Source organism: Neofelis nebulosa, chromosome 2, assembly GCF_028018385.1.
Source record: "Neofelis nebulosa isolate mNeoNeb1 chromosome 2, mNeoNeb1.pri, whole genome shotgun sequence".
Lineage (NCBI taxonomy): Eukaryota > Metazoa > Chordata > Mammalia > Carnivora > Felidae > Neofelis > Neofelis nebulosa.
Window position 1 is genome coordinate 34,392,503 of NC_080783.1, and position 14,834 is coordinate 34,407,336.

At 33.3% G+C, this 14,834-nt stretch overlaps 1 protein-coding gene across 7 annotated transcripts in view; it reads left to right on the plus strand.

Moving 5' to 3' along the window:
• C2CD6 (C2 calcium dependent domain containing 6) overlaps positions 1 to 7,742 on the plus strand; it is a 150,162-nt gene extending 142,420 nt beyond the window's left edge. For 6 of the 7 annotated variants that reach the window (XM_058709130.1, XM_058709168.1, XM_058709138.1 and 3 more), the window contains 2 exons: positions 954 to 4,454; positions 7,262 to 7,742. In XM_058709130.1, coding sequence (XP_058565113.1) covers positions 954 to 4,454; positions 7,262 to 7,609 — 3,849 coding nt within the window. In that variant the 3' untranslated portion in view covers positions 7,610 to 7,742. The remainder of the gene's footprint in view (positions 1 to 953; positions 4,455 to 7,261) is intronic. The other variant, XM_058709186.1, reaches the window with a different exon arrangement.
• Positions 7,743 to 14,834: the final 7,092 nt, after the last annotated feature.

Sequence of the window (14,834 nt, forward strand, 5' to 3'; positions counted from 1 at the left end):
CTAAATCTTGGAATGGAGTCTGGGAATCTATATTTCTCAGAAAGACCCAGGGGATTCTTATGCTATCACCTGGATATCAACTAACTTTTGAAAAATAGATATAATAAATTGTATCCATTACAATAAAGCTTAAACTACTAAGTTGAAATAAACTAAAATATTAGGCTGATTATTTCACATTTTGCCTTTTTCAACTGGATAATATATGTTATATTAACAAACACAAGAATATGTTTGGCAAAATTGGAATAAGAGACTGCATTCCAAAGACTATTTCATGATAGACTAACTTGATTCCCAGAGCTACAAAACTGCTCATGGATATTACACTGGAATTTCACTGTAATCCAGAATTTTTTTGTACTGCTCTCTCTTAACCATTTCTGAAAGACCTTTCATCAAAAAGCAAAACTCTACTGTGACATGCTAAGGAGTGGGTAGAACTCATCATCATTGTTGAAGTTCTCAGACTTAAAAGCAGATGATATATGCTCCCAAGTTAGTCTTTGTAAAATATTTATGATACTTTTAATGGGATATCTACTACTTGCTTTGCATTATAAAAATGTTCTATATTGCTACTAAAATGGTAAGTATTTCTATGGATAGGACTTAGATCCTGATGTTAGCCATTGTCTAAATAAGTGCAGGTAACACTGGAAATTAAGTTTTTTAAAAAACTATGTATGAATGCTGTTTAAGTATTTTAAAATATTCTAGGTAGCAGAAAAGCTCTTAGACACAAAATAGTATCAGAATTATGACTTTTAAAATTTGCATTAAAATTTTCATCATTCCAATTTCAAATATTTTAAAATAGTTTTCTCTTTATAGAAGGTAGGTGGATGAGTAGATAACTTGACAGATTTCTTAAAGAGAATTTAACTAGAAAATTTATTATAAATTCAAATAAATACTATAGAATTTCTTACCTTTTATTTTTAATATTACAGCTCCAGAAATTCAACTTTAAGAATGGTTTTGATCCTTTTATAAGGAATATAAACAACAAAATGTCAGTCAGAAAAAGGAAAGACCAAGATATGTCCAGATGCAGAAACATTTTAAGTACAGAGGTTATAGAGCATGAAGACCAAGATCCTCCTTACCCAACATATTCAAAAACTGCAAGACCTACTCATAAAACCTGGCCATGTGATCCTGGTAACACCACAGTAAAGACTTTAGACACTAAGTCTAAGTTAGCCTGTGATCCTGATTTCATTACAATAAAGACTTTAGACACTAAGAGTAATTTCGCCTGTGATACCACTGTGACCACACTAACTACTTTAGATAGTAAGAATAAGTTAAAAGAAAGACTACCAAATGTATCTCTACCAAACTTTGAAGGAGAATCATCAATGACTGGAAATGTAAATACATGTCGCCTCTCAAAATCATTAAGTCTTACTTCCCACCTAGAAAATTTAAAACAATCAGTGATGCTCAAGTCAATTTTAGGTAAAAATCTGCAAGACCTATCAGATGAATTATTTTCTAAACCAAAGGTTCCTATGGACACTGAAACAAGAAAGAAAAGTCTTAGTTCTCCACTTTTACATGTTCATGATGAACCACCAACTAGTGTGGAAAACAAAGTATTTGAAAAAGTTCAAGATTTAAATAGCTTGCTTTCAGAAAAATACATTGTAAGTTCAAAGTCTCTTTTAAGACAAAAAATTAAAGATATTCCTGCAGATTCACTTTCAGTAGGTGAACCAAGAAATTCTCCAGAGGTAGAAAGGGAATTTGTCTCTGAAAAACACTTGGAGTCTGGTGAGATTGATTTTCCAATTAAAAAAAATAATTTCAAAAAGAAAAATTCAAAAATTGAAGTGTCTAGTTCCCAACCAGGTGTAAGTAGCATTGCACATGATTATGTTATAAAGCAAATATTCACTGCACCTACCTTCTCAGAATTGGAAATGGGAGTGAAAGAATCTAGTGAGATACCAATAAATTTGCAGAATCAATTACCCACTGCTTGGGAGAGTTTATCTTCAAACATTCTACTTCGCTATGAAGAAAATGATGATGAAATAGAATTGCCACAGGCCAAATCTGTTATAAGCCAGATAATACAAGCATTTCCTGTAGATAGTCTTTTAGAATCTGGGATAATCAAAGTGATAGAATTAAATAAAGAATATCAAAAGAGTTCCATGCTGGATACAGAGACAGCATTTGCTGAAGAAGAGCCAAAGTATTCCACAGAGGATTGTTCAGAAACCCAAAGTAAAACAGAACCTCTTTCAGAGCAGAATATACTCATCATTCCCAAAGAAACTACTTCTTTTAATAGAGTCGGATATGTGGATGAAAGCCAAAACATACCCCTACAAGATCCAAAATATCAGTTAACACCAGATAAAAAAACAGATACGCTAAATAACAGTCAGGGGTTTGATAGAGAAGAAAATGATCTGAATTCTACTTTAGAAAATTTAAGTAACTCATTAATGGGTAAACTTAATGATTCAGATGTAATAATGTTAAAATCCTTTTTAAAACATATGTTTAATATTTTTTTCAAATATAATCAGTCTGAAAGAAGACAACTAGAAAAAGAATTAGAAAGATTAATCCAGCATCCTTTTCCAAATAATACAGAAGACCTTGAAGAAATCAAAGAGAATTTTGATAAAGCAGATAAATTAGACAGTAAGCCTATTTTGAATCCAAAGCTGCGTGTATTTCTAGAAGAACTCTCAGAGTCAGAAATAAAAAATTTAAAATCTGAACTAAGTAAACATATCCAACATTACCTTGTAGAAAGACTTTCAGAATCTGGACACATCACTGAAGAAGACTTACCAAAAATCTATCACAATCTATATTTGATGAATGAGAAAGCAGAACCAAAAGGGCAGAATATTTTTCTAGAAAAATATTCAGAAACTGTGAAAGAAATCATGTCTTTTGTAAGTAATTTTAATCATCATTTCATAGATAAACATTTGGAAATAAAGCTAAGATCTTTTTTAAATGAAATTCTCCAAAACTATTTCCTAAAAAACCTTTCAGAAAGCAGTTTATTTAAAGAGACAGAATCTGAGACTATACACTCAAACATGTCTTCTCTAAGATCTAGACGTGCCTCAATATCTTTTCATGAGTTAGGACAAGACACTTCAAGGGGGAGTTTTGGTGAAAGACTTGACATACACATGAAATATCCTTTAAGTAAATCTCTACAAAACTATCTTATAGGTTTATCAGAAAATGAAGTATTAAATCTAAGAGCTGATTTAAGCAAACACCTCCAGAGTCTTTTTATAGAAAAACTTTCAAAATCAGGACTAATAACTGAAAGTCAATTAGAGGGGATCAACCAGCATATAAATTTGATCAATACTAGATCCATACCATTAAAATGTGTATCACCAGAATTATCTTTTAGAAAAGAAAATCAATTTATGGAGGAGATTTCAGAAAGGCAAAATAAATATTCAAAAATTGTTCAAAAAACCACTTTACAAAAAGTTCCTGAGGATAGACTTATAGCAACAGAACTGACCAAAGAGAAAGAAAAAGAATATTTTTCCTTACAGAATATTAAGGAAAATCCATCAATAATTGAGGAACAGAAAAGATACTGTCCTAAAGAAGGAGCCAAAACACTGAAATTAATTAAAGCACAACCTTCTTTCAACAAAAATACCCAAGCAATTCCATTAAATAAGTCATCAGAAAGACTTACAGTACTTAAGAAACAAAGGAATGAACATAGTTTTATGCAGCTTCTTCGAGCAGAAAATTGTGACTTTAAAACAGAAGTTCAAGACCCGCATAGTTGGAGTGGTAAATCAAAAACAGCTCAGTCAAATGCTTGCTTTGAAAAGACACTAAAAACGAAGTCTCTTGAAAAAAAAGAGCATAATAACATCTATAAATTGATGGCACAAGAAAAACTTGAAACAGTACTGTCACCATTTCCAAGAATTCCTAATTGCAAAATGCGAGATGAAAATGAAGAATATATATACAGATACACCTTTCCTTCCAGGCAGACTAACACTTTAACTCATTTCAATTTAGAGGCTGGGGAGAAATCAAAGTTAGAAGACCAGTATTTTCAGAGATTGAAAGGAAATAATAATAATAATAAAAAACATTTAGTAACATTTGCACAATACAAAAAAATACAAACTCTTTCTCTAAAGACAAATGGAATTTGCAATGAAAAATGTGCCAAATTCCCTGAATTACAGTCGTTTAAATATAAAGTTGTGGAAGCTGAGAAAAACTCAAAACCATCCCTCTTCCCAGAAGTATTAAAGAGAGAAAATCTAAAGCCCAAGGTCCGAAAAGAAAGAGACCATGTCAACAAACAAAAGAAGTCATTTAGCAAACTAGTTAGGATACTACCAACCACACTGCCCACCGCCAGAATTCTAAGGAAATCTGTTCCAAGGACATTGCTTCATTGGACTGCAAGAAGAACTATACATGTAATACTGTTTTTCTAAGTCTACTACTTTTGTATTTGGCAAGAATTGTAAATAATCTATTTTAGGGCATATATATCTGTATGCAAGTGTGTATATAACCTTCATAGATAACCCCCAAGATATACAGACCTTCAAATTAAAAAAAAAAAAATTTCTTCCGACATTCAGATTTCACCTTACCCAATTAAAAATGCAGTCACAAAATCAGGGGACTCAGTGCCTTAGTATAAAATAGATAAAGGGTACTCCCTCTGGAGCATGAATTAGAAAGGCACCCTTTCCTCAGGGAAGACTGTAGACTGAGCATCTAGAGCCAAAGCACATAGCCCTGTCTGTGGAAAACTGGCTGGATTTCAGCCGTGACTCAACGCCTCAGCCAGGGGCTGCTGTACAGGCACAACCTATACAATTATTGGCAGTGGCTGTATACTATGAAAACATAGCTGGGATTTTGTTTTCATGCAAATATAAGTATATATTTTTCAGATTAATGAATTATCTTTGTTTCAGTAAACAAAGATATTATGTGTCAGTTAGTGTGATAAGCATTAGGATATGCAAAATTTACAATCTATTGGATTATGAGTGGAAATTTTTTAATTTAACTTCTACTCTCTTCTATTACCACTGCCCTTCTTTTATCTTATGTGCTGAGAAATTTGAGAGTTCAAATCTATTTATAATATTAACATAAAACAATTAGGAAGGTAAAACTGCTACCAGACTTTATACAAACCATTCTGAAGCAAAGTTAAAATCTAGAAATAGAAGGGACTTTAATTTTCTGGACTGCTGCTCTTCTCTGTTAGTATATATAGACAGGCATGACACACAATTGGGAGAACCCATAAATCCCAAAATGATATTATATAATTCGATGTGCATAATCCTTTGAATGAGAAAATAGATTTATAACAGTTGCTTTGAATTTGCTTTCCATAGCAAAGCAAATATTTACCTTTAGTAAATAGTAAAACTAGTAGCTGGGAACATATTATCAATTTAGCGTATACCAACTTTGGATTTCTCTTTTCTGTCTAAAGTTGGTAATTTAGCATTGAGTGAGCATATGTGCCTACTAGAAAGAGGAAGTAGAAGATGCGTCCATAATTTGGGGAAAGTAAAGACTTTCTGAAGTTCCTTTGGACAAATGGAATCTTTAATGTCACTTTTCCAAACAGAAGAAATTGTGTTTTTATTATATCATATGAGATCATACAGGGTCTCAGAAACTTTATCCTAAGAGTGGGCAAGAGAGGTAGAGTTATCTTTACTTTCCTCTGTTAAACCAAAGTACCTAAAGTTTTCTCTCTAGTGAAGTTGACAACAGAGAAAGAGAATTGAATGGTAGGAGGGCATTATCAGATCATCAGAAAGACTTGCTCATCTGATTCTTTTCTAAAATCTGAGAATCTCTCAAAGGAATCAAAATGGAAGACAGAGAAATTGAGTTGTAGGAGCATCCAGAAAATAACCAGTTGTGTGGGTGTCCATGCCCTTCCACTGGTATTCTAGTATCAGTTATCTAATCTGTGAAGCAAGAATTATATATTACTCACCAAAGTAGCAGAAATTCCCTTAATAATGTGGCTTACCTAATTGCTCCCCTTAACATAAGAGGGGAGAGGAAGAATGTTTCCTTGCCTTCTTCAAACCCAGGCAAAATTGTAAAGTAGATAGAATTTGTCTTTATACTCTTTATACCTCCTTTTCTGTAAATCTCTTTCTTACTGCCTCAATTCTTCTCAGTCCTGCACAACCTCTTCTCACCCTCCAATTCTATTAATTCATTCCCACCTTGTCTCCAAATCAGAGTATCTTATTCCTTTGGTGTGGGCATCTCTGCAAAGCGTTAAGGGACAAGATGTTCAAACTGCAGAGGAAACTAGTTTATACTAGTTTAGGAATGACTAATAGTTCCATTCCCTCTTAGGGATAATTGTAGGTTATTACATGTTTATTATAAAATATAGCCATAGTATATACATTTGAAAAAAGATAAAAGGAAAACAAAGCCCATAATCCCACCACCTTAACCATCATTTTAAAAAGTTGGTGTGTATTCTTCCAGTTATTTTCCTAAATGTTTTACTTGTTTACTTTCAGAATGTACATAATTTTTTTACTTTAATATAAATGGTATGACTATATCTTTATATCCCAGGCTCTTTATGTATGTGTGAAAGTATATTAAAGAAGATGTTTATTACTTTTTAAAAAAGAATGAAACCCTGGATAATATAAAGTATGAGTTCATGACTTATATTTGGGATTGGGGAAATTTCGTTTTGGAGAAGAATAATAGAGTTCTTCTGGCTGACTGGCTTTGTCTAAAAGTCAGTTTTAGACTTTTGTCTAAAAGCCAGTTTTAGACTGGCTGGCTCAGTCAGTTAAACATCTAACTCTTGACTTTGGCTCAGGCCATGATCCCAGGGCCATGAGATCAAGTCCCGCATGGGTCTCTGTGCTGAGTGTACTGAGTATGGAGTCTGTTTAAGATTCTCTCTATCTCTCTGTCCCTCCCCAACCTGCATGTGTGTGCTCTCTTTCTCTCTCTCTTAAAAAAGAAAAAAGAAAAACATATCCTTTGAAATAATGACACTTATTTTTTAAAGCATGGTTTCTATGATAGTATTTAATAGGAGGCATTGGGTGTAGGATCTGATTTTGGGGGCTGCCTATAAAATATTTGGTGCTCTCATTCTTTGTCTTTAACTGTTGATGTTACAAACTCTAGTTCTTATAAATTTAAAATGTTCTTTTAAGAAAACTAACTCACCAACCTGATCTTTTATTTTAATATTTAGGATTGTTCGGATAGATTTGAGGATATACCTGTGAGCTCATTTAAGCATGTTGAACAAGCAAAATCAAGAGCAAGGCTTTTAGGAAAGAGCCCAAATGATAGCCATAATCAGTTAAAACACTTTGCAAGACTGAATACTGCTCCAGAGGTTAACAAACGACGAGAAAACTACAATGGAAAATTTACAAGTCCTCGAATGGTTTCAGCAGACTTAGTTCATATAAATGATGCAATCCCAGATTATGAAATCCATAGAATGCGGCAAAAAAAGAAATTAAAAGAAAATATTGAAAAGTGTTCACTCATTTGTGATATTATCCAAATGTTAAAAGTCCAGAATGATATGTAAGATCAACAGTCATAATATCATTTCTCCAGTTAACAAAATGGTTTGGAGATCTGTCCTTTTATGTGATAGAAGTCAGCAACCAAACTTCATCTTGTTAGAACCATTTTGTTTTAATTAAAATGAAAAAGAAGCACTTTTGATGTAAATGTGTTTTTGTTTATGAACCTTAAGAAAAAACCAAAAAACACATATTCAGTTCATATTTGCTAAGTTTTATTTTCCAGCTTTTCCCCCTTTTCGCTAGATAACAATATCACCAGTTGATAGTTCTCTGATTTCCCAAATCTTTGTTATTCTCTAAATTATTCCTGTCTACCCAGTTTTCAGGGTCTTTACAGTTATTTATGTTTAGCCTTTTGTTATTAATATACTCTTATTTTTCAATTCTAATATTTTCAGATTCAACAGTATGTGATTCTCTGGGCTTATAGAACATCTATTAATTTTAATATCATCTGATAACTGCTTATTTATTTATTTTTACGGTTACACTATAAATAAAGATAATAACAGATTTCATACTAATTCCCGAGGCACCTCCTAACTTACTTACCTTTCTAACTTACTCAAAAAACTATATAAGGGCCTCTTTAGTAGCATGAAAGTTAAGAAACCACATAAAACTGTAGAAACTGCAAAAATAGCAAAATTGACATCAGATTTAAATCAGAGACTTACAAGAATTGGTTCTGTTCTTTTTTAAAATTCAAGTATAATTAACATAACAATTTTTTTATATTCAACAATTTTCTATATTACTCAGTGCCCATCTAGGCAAGTGTACTCTTTTTTTTTAAGACTAGGTTTTAATGTTTATTTATTTTTGAGAAAGTGAGACAGAGCATGAATGGGGGAGGGGCAGAATCTGAAGCAGGCTCCAGGCGCCAGGCTCCAAGCTGTTTGCACAGAGCCCAATGCGGGGCTTGAACCCACGAACCATGAGATCATGACCCGAGCTGAAGTTGAACCCTTAACCGACTGAGCCACTCAGGTGCCCCATAGGCAAGTGTACTCTTAATCTCCTTCACCAATTTCACCCATCCCCTCATACCCTCCCCTCTGGTAGTCTTCAGTTTGTTCTCAAGAGTCTGTTTTTGTTGTTGTTTCTGTCTTTTTTTGTTGTTCATTTGTTTCTTAAAAATACATGAGTTAGGGGCGCCTGGGTGGCGCAGTCGGTTAAGCGTCCGACTTCAGCCAGGTCACGATCTCGCGGTCCGTGAGTTCGAGCCCCGCGTCAGGCTCTGGGCTGATGGCTCGGAGCCTGGAGCCTGTTTCCGATTCTGTGTCTCCCTCTCTCTCTGCCCCTCCCCCGTTCATGCTCTGTCTCTCTCGTCCCAAAAATAAATAAAAAACGTTGAAAAAAAAAAAAAATACATGAGTGAAATCATATGGTATTTGTCTTTCTCTGACTGACTTATTTTCCTTAGCATTATACCCTCTAGATCTCTTCATATTGTTGCAAATGATAAAATTTCATTCTTTTTTATGGCTGAGTAACATTCCAATGGGGTGTGTGTATCCTATCTTCTCTATCCATTTTTCTATTAGTGTGTACTTGAGTTGCTTCCATATCTTGGCTATTGTAAATAATGCAAGAAACATAAGGGTGCATATCTTTTCAAATTAGTGTTTTTATATTCTTTAGGTAAATACCCACTAGTGGAATTACTGTTTCATATAAGAATTCTATTTCTAATTTTTTGTAAAACCTCCAAACTGGTTTCCACAGTAGCTGTACCAGTTTGCATTCCTACCACCAGTGCAGCAGGATTTGTTTTCTTCACATCCTTACCAACACTTGTTATTTTTTTCTGTTTTTTATGTTAGCCATTCTGAAAGCCATGATTTCCCTTGTGGTTTTGATTTGCAGTTTTCTGATGGTGAGTAATGTTGAGCATCTTTTCATGTGTCTGTTGGCTATGTGTATATCTTCTTTGGAAAAACTTCTCTTCATCTCCTCTGCCCATTTTTAAATTGGATTATTTGTTTCTTTTGGGGTTGAGTTGTATAAATTCTTTATATGGTTTGGATACTAATGCTTTATCAGATATATCATTTGTAATTATTTTCTCACATTCAGTAGGTTGTGCTTTTGTTTTGTTGATGGTTTCTGTTGCTGTGCAAAATCTTTTTATTTTGGTGTAGTCCCATTAGCTTAATTTTGCTTTTGTTTCCCTAGCCATAGGAGACATACAAGAAAAATGTTTCTATGGCTGATATCAAAGAAATTACTGCCTATGTTTTCTTCCAGGAATTTCATGGTTTCAGGTCTTATATTTAGGCATTTAATCTATATTGAGTTTTTGTATATGGTATAAGAAAGTGGTCCTGTTTCATTCTTTTGCATGTAGTTGTCCAGTTTTCCCAACCTCATTTGTTGAAGAGACTGCCTTTCTCCCATTGGATATTCTTACTTCCTTTGTTGTAGATGAATTGATCTTAAAAGTGTGGGTTTATTTCTGGGCCTTCTACTCTGTTCTGCTGATCTATATGTTCATTTTTGTGCCAGTCATACTGTTTTGATTACTACCTTGAAATCTAGGATTGTGATACCTCTAGTTTTGTCTTTGTTTTTCAAGATTGCTTTGGCTATTCAAGGTCTTCTTTGGTTCCATACAAATTTTTGGATTATTTGTTCTAGTTTTGTGAAAAATGCTCTTGGTAGTTTGATAGGGATTGCATTAATCTGCAGATGGCCTTGGTTACTGGGTAGTAGGGACGTTTTAACAATATTGGTTCTTATGTCATCTTCAATTTCTTTCATCAATGTTTTACAGTTTTCAGAGTACAGATCTTTCACCTCCTTGGTTAAGTTTATTTCCAGGTATTGTTTTGGTGTAATTGTAAATGGGATAGTTTTCTTAATTTCTCTTTCTGCTACTTCATTATTAGTGTGTAGAAATGCAACTGATTTATGATATTAACATTGTATCCTGTGACTTTATTGAATTAATTTATCAGTTCTGGTAGTTTTTTGGTGGTATCTTTAGCATTTTCTATACATAGTATCATGTCATCTGCAAATAGTGAATGTTTGACTTCTTCTTTACTGATTTAGATACATTTTATTTATTTTTGTTGTCTGATTGCTGTGGCTAGGACTACTAGTACTTTGTTGAATAAAAGTGGTGAGTGTGGACATCCTTGTCTAGTTCCTGAATTTAGAGGGAAAGTTCTCAGCATTTCACCATTGAGTATGATGTTAGCTATGGGTTTTTCATATATGGACTTTATTATGTTGAAATATGTTTCTCTAAACTTAATTTGTTGACAGTTTTTTTTTATCATGAATGGATATTGTACTTTATCAAATGCTTTTTCTGCATGTGTTGATCATATGGTTTTTATCCTTTTTCTTATTAATGTGATGTGTGGTGTCAATTGATTTGCAAATATTGAACCACCTTGCATCCCAGGAATAAATTCCACTTTATTGTGGTGAGTGATTATTTAAATGTATTATTATATTCCATTTGTTAATATTTTGTTCAGAATTTTTGCATCTATGTTCATCAGAGAAATTGGCCTGTAGTTTTAGGCTTTTTTCCCATACTGTCGTTATCTGGTTTTGGTATCAGGGTAATACTGACTTCCTGGAATGAATTTGGAAGCTTTCCTTCCTCTTCTATTTTTGGAATTTGAGAAGAATAGATATTACCTCTTCATTAAATGTTTGGTAGAATTCCCCTGTGAAGCCGTCTGGTCCTGGACTTATGTTTGTTGAAAAGTTTTTTGATTACTAACAATATCATTGTTAGTAATTTCTGTGTTCAAATTTTCTATTTCTCCCTGATTCAGTTTTGGAAGTTTATATTGTTCTAAGACTTTATTTATTTCTTCTAGGTTGTCCAATTTGTTGGCATATACTTTTTCACAATATTGTCTTACAATCCTTTGTATTTCTGTGGTGTTGTTATTTCTCCTCTTTCAGTTTTAGTTTTGAGTTCTCTCTGTCTCTCTGTCTCTCTTAATTTTGATGAGTCTGGCTAAAGATTTATCAATTTTGTTGACATTTCAAAGAACCAGCTCCTGGTTTCATTGATCTGTTGTTTTTTAGTTTTGATTTCATTTATTTCTCTTCTAATCTTCATTATTTCCTAACATTGACTTTGGGTTTTGTTTGTTCTTCTTTTTCTAGGTCCTTTAGGTGTAAGGTTAGGTTGTTTGAGATTTTTTGTACTTCTCCAGGTAGGCCTGTATTGCTATTATCTTCCCTTTTAGAACAGCTTCTTCTGCATCCCAAAGATTTTGGACCATTGTGTTCTCATTTTCATTTGCCTTGATGTATATTTTGATTTCCTCTTTGATTTCTTTGTTGACTCATTCATTGCTTTGTAGCGTGTTAATTAATGTCCATGTATTTGTGTTCTTTCCATATTTTTTCTTGTGGTTGATTTCTAGTTTCATAACATGTGGTCAGAAAGATGTATGATATGATTTCAGTCTTTTCAAATATGTTGAGACTGTGGCCTAATGTGATCTATTCTGGAAAATGTTCCATGTGCACTTGCAAAGGATGTTTTAGGATAAAATGTTCTGTATATATCTGTTAGCTGCATCTGGTCCAATGTGTCATTAAAAGTCACTGTTTCTTGTTCATTTTCTATGTGGATGATGTCTCCATTGCTTAAGTAGGATGTTTAGGTTGCTTACTATTATTCTATTGCTATATACGTTTCTTCTTTTATGTTCCTTAATAGTTGCTTTATGTATTTTGGTGCTTTTGTGTTGGGTGTATAAACATTTACAGTCCTTATATCTTCTTGTTGGATTGTTCCCTTTATGGTTATGTATTGTCCTTCTTTGTCTTTTTTTTTTTTTCCTAAGGTCTATTTTGTCTGATATAATATTGTTACCCCAGCTTTCTTTTCACTTCCATTTGCATGATAAAAGTTTTTCCATCCTTTCATTTTCAATTTGCATGTGTCTTTAGATCTGAAATGAGTCTCTTATAGGCAGTATATAGATGGGTCTTGCTTTTTCATCCATACAGTCACCCTATGTCTTTGATTGCAGTCCATTTACATTGAAAGTAATTATTGATAGATATGTACTTACTGCCATTTTGTTACTTGTTTTAGGGTTGTTTTTTTTAGTTCTTTGTTACTTTCTTCTCTTGCTCTCTTCTTTTGTGGTTTGATGGGTTTTTTTTGTAATATGCTTGGATTCCTTTCTGTTTATTTTTTATCTGTTATAGATTTTTGATTTGTGGTTACTGTTAGGTTTATATATAATATCCTAAGCATATACCAATCTATGTAAAGTTGATGGTCGCTTAACTTTGAACTGATACTAAAAGCACTAAATGCTTACTACCCCCATGCATGTTTTATGTATACAGTATCATACATTATATCCTTTTATTTTGTGAATCCCTTGACTGATTCTTAAGGATGTAACTGATATTACTGCTTTTGTGCTTTAACCTCTGTTTTTTAAAATTTACATTCCAGTGTAGTTAACATACAGTATTATATTCATTTCAGGTGTATAATATAGTGATTCAACAATTCCATATATTACTCAGTGCTCATCAAAATCAGTGTACTCTTAATCCCCTTCACCTATTTCACTCCCACCACCACCACACACCTCCCCTCTGATATCTGTTTGTTCTCTATAGTTAAGATTCTGTTATTTAGGGGCGCCTGGGTGGCTCAGTTGGTTAAGCGTCCGACTTCGGCTCAGGTCACAATCTCGCGGTCCGGGAGTTCGAGCCCCGCATCGGGCTCTGTGCTGACTGCTCAGAGCCTGGAGCCTGCTTCAGATTCTGTGTCTCCCTCTCTCTCTGACCCTCCCCCATTCATGCTCTGTCTCTCTCTGTCTCAAAAATAAATAAACGTTAGGAAAAAAAATTAAAAAAAAAAGATTCTTTTATTTAGTCTCTTTATCCCCGTCTGTTTTGTTTCTTAAATGCCACATATGAGTGAAATCATATGGTGTTTGTCTTTCTCTGACTGACTTATTCTGCTTAGCATTGTATTCTCTGGCTCCATCTATGTTATTGTAAATGGCAAGATTTCATTCTTTTTTATGGCTAAATACTGTTTAATTGTATATATGTACCTTATCTTTTTTTATCTATTCATCTATCAATAGACAGTTGGGCTGTTTTCATAATTTGGCTATTATAAATAATGCTGGAATAAACATAGGAGTGCATGTATCCGTTTGAATTAGTGTTTTTGTATTCTTTGGGTAAATACCCAGTACAGAGACTGCTTGATCATAGGGTAGTTCTTTTTTTAATTTTTTGAGAAATCTCCATATTGTCTTCCATAGCAGCTGCAGCAGTTTGCATTCCCACCAACAGTGCCCAGGTATGCCTATTTCTCCATGTCCTCGTCAACACTTATTTGTGTTTTTTATTTTAGCCATTCTGACAAATGTGAGATAATATTTTACTATGGTTTTGATTTGCATTTCCCTGAGGATAAGTGATGTTGAATATCATTTCATGTATCTTTTGGCCCTCTGTATGTCTTCCTTGAAGAAATGTCTATTCATATCTTCTACCTGTTTTTAATTAGATTGTTTGGTGTTGGAGTGTTGTGTTGTATCAGTTCTTTATACATTTTAGATGCTAACTCTTTATTGGATATGTCATTTGCAAATATCTTCTCCCATTCATTATATTGTCTTTTAGGTTTTTTTTTTTCATTGCTGTGCAGAAGGTTTTTATTTTGATGTAGTCCAAATAGTTTATTTTGCTTTTATTTTCCTTGCCTCAAGAGACATATCTAGAAACATGCTGTTACTGCACTGTCAGAGAGATCACTGCCTATGTTCCCCTCTAAGATTTTAATGTTTTCAGGTCTCACATTTAGGTGTTTAATCTAATTTGAGTTTATTTTTGTGTGTATGGTGTAATAAAGTGGTGAAGTTTCATTCTTTTGCATGTAGCTGTCCAGTTTTCCCAGCACCATTTGTCATAGAGACTGTCATTTTCCCATTGCTTATTCTTGCCTCCTTTGTCAAAGACTAATTGACTATATAATCATGAGTTTATTTTTGCACTCTCTATTCTGTTCCATTGATCTATGTTCTATTTGTGTGTATTGATCTATGATCTATTTGTGTGCCAGTACCACACTGTTTTGATTATTACAGCTTTGTAGTAAAACTTAAAATTTGGAATTATGATATCTCCAGTTTTGTTTTGTTTTGTTTTTTTCCCAAGATTTTGTTGGCAATTAGAGTCTTTGATGGTTCCATACAAATTTGA